The 7,969-nt window shown below is 38.0% G+C and overlaps 1 protein-coding gene across 2 annotated transcripts in view; it reads left to right on the forward strand.

Moving 5' to 3' along the window:
• ralgps1 (Ral GEF with PH domain and SH3 binding motif 1) overlaps positions 1-5,803 on the forward strand; it is a 138,828-nt gene extending 133,025 nt beyond the window's left edge. For both annotated transcript variants that reach the window (XM_077222845.1, XM_077222844.1), the window contains 4 exons: positions 525-617; positions 1,198-1,303; positions 4,663-4,754; positions 4,839-5,803. In XM_077222845.1, the coding sequence (XP_077078960.1) occupies positions 525-617; positions 1,198-1,303; positions 4,663-4,754; positions 4,839-4,868 (321 nt within the window). In that variant the 3' untranslated portion in view covers positions 4,869-5,803. The remainder of the gene's footprint in view (positions 1-524; positions 618-1,197; positions 1,304-4,662; positions 4,755-4,838) is intronic.
• Positions 5,804-7,969: the final 2,166 nt, after the last annotated feature.

The raw sequence follows: 7,969 nt of genomic DNA on the forward strand, positions 1-7,969 counted from the left end.
GTTCGCTTCGGCGATGAAAACCAGTGTACCAGCCTTATCGAGCTATATTTATAGGGCGAGATTGCGCCTTTTCTGGCGGGACGTGACGAAATGGGAGGAAAATCCCCCCATAGGATGGTGTCACGCAGCGCCTCTCTCGATAGGCTGCTGCTGTTGCCGCAGGGCAGCCAATAGGCACGCGAGCCGTCCTGCCTATATCTGCATACTGCTGCACAGCGTTTTACATTAATTCAAAATTAAGGATAATTTTTGGCTTCAATATCTCGTGGAAAAGAGGTTTTCCCTATAGCGTAAGATATTACGCAGTACTCGTTCCCTCTCTAGGCAGAACCGAGGTTACGTTAGTAACCGAGTACGTTTTGCTCATTAGCAATCGCACCACCGGCCTCGCGCCGTTCTCTCACGTCCCTCGGCCGTCCTTCGCCACAATGGTCAATTAAATAGTCATGTCTGTTATAGTTAATAGAGAAAAGCACTAAATCTGTCTCTTAAGTTGATTTGCACTCTTGTTTTCTTTACGCCAGCTCTCATCCTGGAAGCGCTACTGGATTGTCTTATCTGGCTCCATTCTCATCTATTTTGGTTCTAAAGCTCTAAGAGCAAATGAGCGGAGACATGTAAGTGATTAATTATTCCTTCAATCCAGTGCGAAAACATAGAGTTCAGTTTAGTTCAATTCACATTTATTTGTATAGCGCTTTTTAAAATAGGCCTACATATTGTTTCAAAACAGCTTTACAGAAAATGAATGCGTCTACATTACAATTTAGAGTGATTTGTTATTAAGAGCTTTATTTACTGTATGAGGTGCCATATAAGCCATTATTTAGACTTTACATTGTCAAATATATATATATATATATATATATATATATATATATATATATGTATTCTATTATCATGCTAATTAAAATAATCAGATTATTTTAACCAAACTGATTTAATTAATTTGGGATGGGGTTTGTCTGTTTGACACGACCAATGGCAGACGGGGAAGTTTGAAAACAGTCATCATTTTATTTACACACTTCAGCTTTAAGAACGTAATTTAAATAAATGATGATCAACCTAACTGCTTTTGGAAAACAATTCAGGGAATTATTGGTGTTACTACTTCAAATTCAAACTTAAATTAAGTTTACATTTAAATTAACATCTGTGCATAACCTCTTTGTACTTGTGTCTTTTTATCTCAAGTATAAATCCAGGCCATGTAAAAAGATCACACTGACAGGTTGGATTGTGGTGCTGCCAGAAAACCCTGAACATCCAAATATTTTCCAGCTCACTGATCCTGAAAGAGGTACTGTTACTCGTCTAGTCACTAATGAACATTTATTACGTGTCAATTAAAATATAATTCTTCAGAAATATAACGTAACGTATTACATAAATTAGTCAGTTGTACCATATATATAGCTATTTTGGTGACACTTTACAATTAGGTTTTTTATTAGTTAAAATTAGTTAACTTCTTTAGTTAACAAGAATTAAGAATGTACAATACTTCTACAGCATTTATTAATCTTAGTTATACATTATTGAAATTTAATGTAAAAATTATTTGTTAACATTAGTTAATGCACTGTGAACTAACATGAACAAACAATGCACAACTGTTTTTTTATTGACTAACATTAACGAAGATTAATAAATACAGTACTAAGTGTATTGCTGTCACGTTTTGATTTTTGTTCCTGTTTCTTGTGTCATGTGATCCCTTGTTCTAGTCATGTAATCCTGCCCTGTGTTCCCTCATCTGATGTCTCATGTTGTCATTGGTTCATCGTTTCATTGTTCACAGGTGTCCCGTGTCTAGTCGTTAGTCTTGTTATTTCAGCCCTCATGTTTTCATGTTTGTTTCAGCCCTCATGTCTGTGTCTATAGGCTTGTTCGACTTGAACCGGCGCTGCACAGACCGATCGGTTGATGACATTAAAGTACCGCATGAGCGATTAGAGAGCAGACGGCTCCTTATGCTTTTGAATCACTCTCGCGGTACTTTGATGTCATCAACCAATCGGTCTGTGCAGCGCCGGTTCAAGTCGAACAAGCCTTTTGTCTAGTTTTGATTGTTGTAACTGCTGTTCATGTTTTGCCAAGCCATGCCAAGTCTTTGTTTTGTATTTTGATTTATGGTTTGAATCTTCTCAATAAACTGATTCACAAACTTGTCTCCAGTGGATCTCTACGTTACAATTGCTCATTGTTAGTTCATGTTAGGCAATACAACTAATGTTAACAAATGAGATCTTATTGTAAAGTGTTACTGCTAATTTTATTTTTATGCTTCATACTACAAACAAATGTTAGTCAAAATGTGGTTAAGTGCTTTTGGACTCTATACTTTTCCATGAAGTTCCATCAATGTTTATATCTGATGATTGCAATGGTGGAAAGAGTACTGAAAAAATATACTCAAGTAAAAGTATCATTACATTTAAAAAAATGTTGTGTGAGTAGAGTTAAAACTACTTGATCAAGAGTAAAAAAGTAACTGATTTTAAAGTACTCATGAGTGGTGAGTACTGAGCTGCAGATTCTACCCCCTTATAGTAAACATTGTGCACTACAATTGTACATACGGTAATTTACATTATCTTTTGTTGTTTGTCAGAAAGATTAAAGCTATCTATCGTCCATCTTTTTAAAATGCTTCAAAACAGCATGGAAAGACTGATACAGAGCTGAGATGATGAAAGATTATACTCAGTACACTATCACCATTTAAATCATGTTGTTTAAAAAAAGATTTAAAATTAGGTTTAAGGCCACTGAGCTGGAGCGCATTCTATTGTTGCACATAAAATATCAATGTTCGGAACAGTGCAAAGTATTCAAAAACTTGTATGAGAGTTCAGCATCACACACCATGTTAAATAGAGAGATTAAAAAGACCCATTTTCTCTCCAAAACGGTACCAGTTTTAGTGTTGTGACAAAGAAATAAGAATCACTGATTTTATCCGTTTACCACACCTAATGCACTGAGAAAGGCTAAGATAGTGAGCTAATAACACTAATTGCATGACATTAAATATGTTAATGTAAATGCACATTGTACTAGAAGGGGGCAGGACAGAAGCATCCGTGTTCAGCACTGAGGTGAACTGGATGCCCTTGAACTTGGGACGTCGGGTGAACTGAATCGCAAAGCCTGATGGTCCGAATGAGCCAGCGAGACAGTCTGGGAAGCGCTAGCCAGGCCTCCAGAGGTCATACAAGTGGGGTCAGAGGGACCACAGATGTACCTGCAGTGGGCAGCGAGGTAGAGCACAGGGGCCCGGTTTGGCTGTGCGTGAGAAGACATCTCGTCCTCGAACTGCATACGGTTGCCAGCTGGAGATAGAAAAGGGATATGAGAGTGGCAAGGCATAGCGTCGCACATTGCCGTCTCCACCCTCTTGGGACCCAGAGATAGAGGAAACTGCTCTTTTTCAGAGAATTTAGAAGAACAGAAATTAAACTCAACAAAAGATTCTTCACCAGGAGTGGTGTGGTAACCATCTCCTGAAGAGCTGTTCCCTCCATCACTAGGTCACCCATCTCAGGAGCGCCGCTTGGCCTGATGCTTAGAGGATCTGGCAGGGGCTGTGCCGCTATCCTGCGGCCGTCTCCGCGCTGCGGCTTGGCTGGAGGCTGCTGCTGTGGCTGTACTGGAGCGGACGTGGAAGCCGCTAGGGCGCCCTCAGCAACAAGCAGGACGGGGGAGCTGCAGCCAGTGGCGGGGAGAGACAGCAGCTGGCCGAAGTTCTCGACCGCGTCGCCAAAGAGGCCAGCCTGGGAGATCGGAAAGTAGAGAAATTGGTATTTGTCGGTCTCCCTCATATCTGCCAGGTTCAGCCATAGATGGCATTCCTGGACCAACAGTGTGGACATTATCTGCACAAGGGCCCGCGCAGTGACTTTCGTTGCACGTAGGGCGAGGTCCGTCACTGTTCGGAGCAGCTGCATCAACCCAGAGTAAGAACTACCCTCGTACAGCTCTTTGAGTGCCTTGGCCTGGTAGACTTGCAGGAGGGCCATGGCTTGGAGGTTGGAGGTGACATTTCCAGTGGCTCTGAGAGCCTTGGCCAGAAGCACAGACGAGAATTTACAGGCCTTGGATGGGAAACGCGGATAACCCATCAGGCCGCAGCGCTTTGTGGACACAATTGCATCACAACCACGCGTTCAACTGAGGGGATCTCCACATACCCCATGGCCACTCATCTTTATGATATTTCGGTGCAAGTTGCTTTCAGTTAAAACAGCTCAAACATGCATTTTAGTCTGGGACTAGGTTTAAGCCTTGTCTGTGAAACTGGGAGATGTTATCTGTCCCTAGTCTCTACTTTCTCTCATTGTATTAACCCGAATGCGAATTGTGAATGCAGACACTTTTTTGAATGCTGGGGCGGGATTCCCTTGTGTCAAATTCAGCTAGTTGCAAGAACACCATACTTTATTTAACTAGCCTTTGGGGAGGAAACTTGCACAGCAATCACACACAGAATATACACAAAAGTGATGAATTATCTTCCACGAAAGAAATGAGTCATTGCTACAATAAAATGTATTAAAGAAATGACTTTTTGGCTCTATAAATGGCAGATTTGCAATGTCACACAACTTAATTTGAATAAACTCATGCAACTTCAATTGTTTTAATCTGTGGTTTCAGGTAATGTTTACAAGTTCCAGACTGGATCACGTTTCTCTGCGATTATCTGGCACAGACATCTAGCCGAGGCTTGCAGGAGTACAAGACCGCAGGTAAGTGTGTTCTCGTATTTAAAAAAAAAAAAAAAGTTGTGTAATTAACAAGCAATTCAAGGAATATCACATTGTTTTCCGCAGATACCAGCAAACCTCATGTCCTTTGAATAGCTGCTTTTTGGAAAGTGGGAAACAAATGAGAGGAACAAACCTAATGGAGAAAGTACTCCCTTACAGTAGGAGAGCTTGTGCGAAGGTGATGTTCATGTTTAGACTGAAAGGCCTAACATATTTTGAAATGTGGCAGCTGTATCGAGAGGATGGTCTTGTCTCGAGTTTAGCTGTACCGATTTACAATAAGGTTTGGTAACACTTTATTTTACAGTGTCTTCGTAAACGTTACATGCAATTACTATAGTAATAACTTTAAATTTTGCATATTTATATGCAACTAACCCTAAACCAAACCAGAATCCTACCCCTAACCCTATAGTAAGTACACATAGTTAATTAATATTACTCAGTACTTAAATGTATAGTTTCACTGAAACTATGAAACCTTAAAATAAAGTGTAATCTAAGGTTCAATTTGTTAACATCAGTTAATGCATTAGGTTTCATGAACTAACAATAAACAACAATTTTGATAGCACGTATTCATCTAGGTTATTGTTTGTTTATAAATATACTATTCATTGTTAATTCATGTTTGTTCATAATACAATTTTTATTTATTTATACAATAATATATGACTGCTGTTAGCAAATTGAAACCTTATTGTTAGATTTACCTGACAAACCTAGGGTACATGTGAAATGTTGTAAATGACATGTATAAAATAACTTTGTCTAATAGATGTCTTCATGTGATTAAGTGCCAAAATTATGACCTTTGTATTGTTAAATCTCGTAGAATTATGTTCCATTCATATTAGATGTTAGAGCAAAAGTGAAATCCCAGGACAATTAGCATAGGCACATAACTTGTCTATTACATATATCAAATATTAATGACAGAAGAGGGGAAAAAAAATAGATGCACTGTAGAGACATCACAGTTGTCTCGTTTTCCTGTGGGTAAAATAAAGATTTGTTTAAAGTGCCCCTATTATGCTATTTTAAAGGTTTTTAATTTTTTTTGGAGGTCTCCTGGATTAAGGTTTACATGCATCAAAGGTTAAAAAACACTTGAACTTTCTCATGTATACATTCCACATCACCTTATTTCTCAAAGAGTCTGAAATTGGTTTGTTCGAAGATTTCTTCTCACTAACCCCTCCTTTCCACGAGCCTACTCTGCTCTGATTTGACAGACGGCCCAGTCTGTTCTGATTGGTCTACCACTAAATGCCTATTACCATATCTGAATTTCAGCTCCAGAGGCTTCCTCAGCGTTATGCATTATGCAAAATTGTTTCATTGTTACATAGGTATGTAGCAGGAAGTGAGACTGGAATTGCTAAAGACTCGTTTCAGCAGTTCAGAATCGTTTCTTTCTTTTAGGAGACAATAACTTTATTTGTCATGCACTTTGATCTTTAAAACTTTGCAGACCTTTTTCATTAACAAACAGCTATATTACACACTACATGAAGGGTAATATTTGAAAAATAATAGGGGCAATTTAATATTTACGAGCACATTATTTGATAAAAATTATGCTCGTAACAACGAATTGAACTTTGTTAAAGGGAATTGTAACACAATGTAATTTAAGTGGTCAATAATGTAATGTCAAACACTGGTATCAGTAAATAAGTGCTAGTGTTAACTTGGTGTAGTTCAACTCAAGGTTCTGTAGCAGATTTACCTATGGAGAAAAACATTTGTGATGTATTGACATCATAAAGGGAGCAGGACCCAGAAACTATATAGGTACTGTATGGATGCTGTTTAACGTTGTCAAATAAAGTCCCAGGAGACTGAAGGGAAGCAACTGTTCTGTCAGAGCAGATGATGGGTTGAATGGTGGATAATGTATTCTTTGGGAAAACCACAATGATGCTTTTTCCAAACACAACCACAGTTGTTGTTCAGTATTCACATTATCTAAAACTTCAGTGTATTATTATTTTTGGTTATTTCTTTCTTTCTTTAAATGGAATACATCTAAAGGTGTGTATAAATTGTAAAGTTCTTTGCAAAGTCTAGTATTTTGCACAGTCACAAATTGTATAAGGTGCAGGAATGAGACTTATTCCTCCTTTAATGTGATATTAAGGCACTGAATATGAAGTGTAGAATGCTTTGTATATTGCAAATGGCAAAAAAGAAGATTATATTTTGTTTGGTATCCTGTAAGATCTGTAAGGAACATCCATGGATGGTTTGGACTAACTCACAGGTTTTGGTCTCACCTCAGTATCAGAAGAATACATGTGTAAACACATTATTGAGACATGCCATCTACATCTTATCTTGAAACACTACAATTGGCCAACCACAAGAGCCAAAACAAATACAATGTGTGATAAAGACAATAGATGGATGCTGCTCTCACAGGTTTTGTTGGTTTTGCATCACGCGAGCAATCATTTCAGCTGTGACTGACTGAACTATGTTAGATAGTGAATCTGCACTGATGTTTTCAACTAGTATTACTAAACTAAGATGGTTGCTACCTCCTCTTTTTTTTTCGTTTTTGGATTCATGGTTACCTTACCATCTGAAAGTTCACATATATTTATGTCCTCTGCTCATGGAGCAGTTTGAATGTTTGACTGTTCTGCTCAGTTCTCACAATGTGATGTCACTGAATCTTTATATGATCTATAATCTGAACCTATAGACCTTTTACTAACTCGATACTTTTTTGTGTTTGGTGTTTTGTCTTAATGGAAATATATGCTTAATGGAAAAAAAACGGGTATGGTTTGACTTATTTCAAACTTACATGCGATTTATCATTGTGATATGGACTATATACAGTAATCCTATTAAGTGGGAGAGCTTTTATTTCACATTTAATAAGTGTTGTTGTATTTCAGCTGTGATGTTATGGGAACTGTGTTTCCTGAATATTTAGAGCTAAAAAACAACTTGTGACTTTTTTCATTTACCCTGCAGTTCTCGTGAATTCTTATTTCAGGGCAGAGAATAATGTGGTCATTGGTGGACATTGTGTAATTTTTTTGTCTTTAATTTTGTTTATTAGGGCGTACAAAAACACTGCCAATTAGAAATCAGAATCACTACATTACATTTACCCTTTTCACTTTAGTGTGAGATGATCAAGCCCTTCAAGGTTCGAGATTCTCTAGCAGGAGCCTTCA

This window comes from Siphateles boraxobius, unplaced genomic scaffold, assembly GCF_051911475.1.
Source record: "Siphateles boraxobius isolate OS27281-9 unplaced genomic scaffold, OSU_SipBor_1 9, whole genome shotgun sequence".
In the NCBI taxonomy this organism is placed as follows: Eukaryota; Metazoa; Chordata; class Actinopteri; order Cypriniformes; family Leuciscidae; genus Siphateles; species Siphateles boraxobius.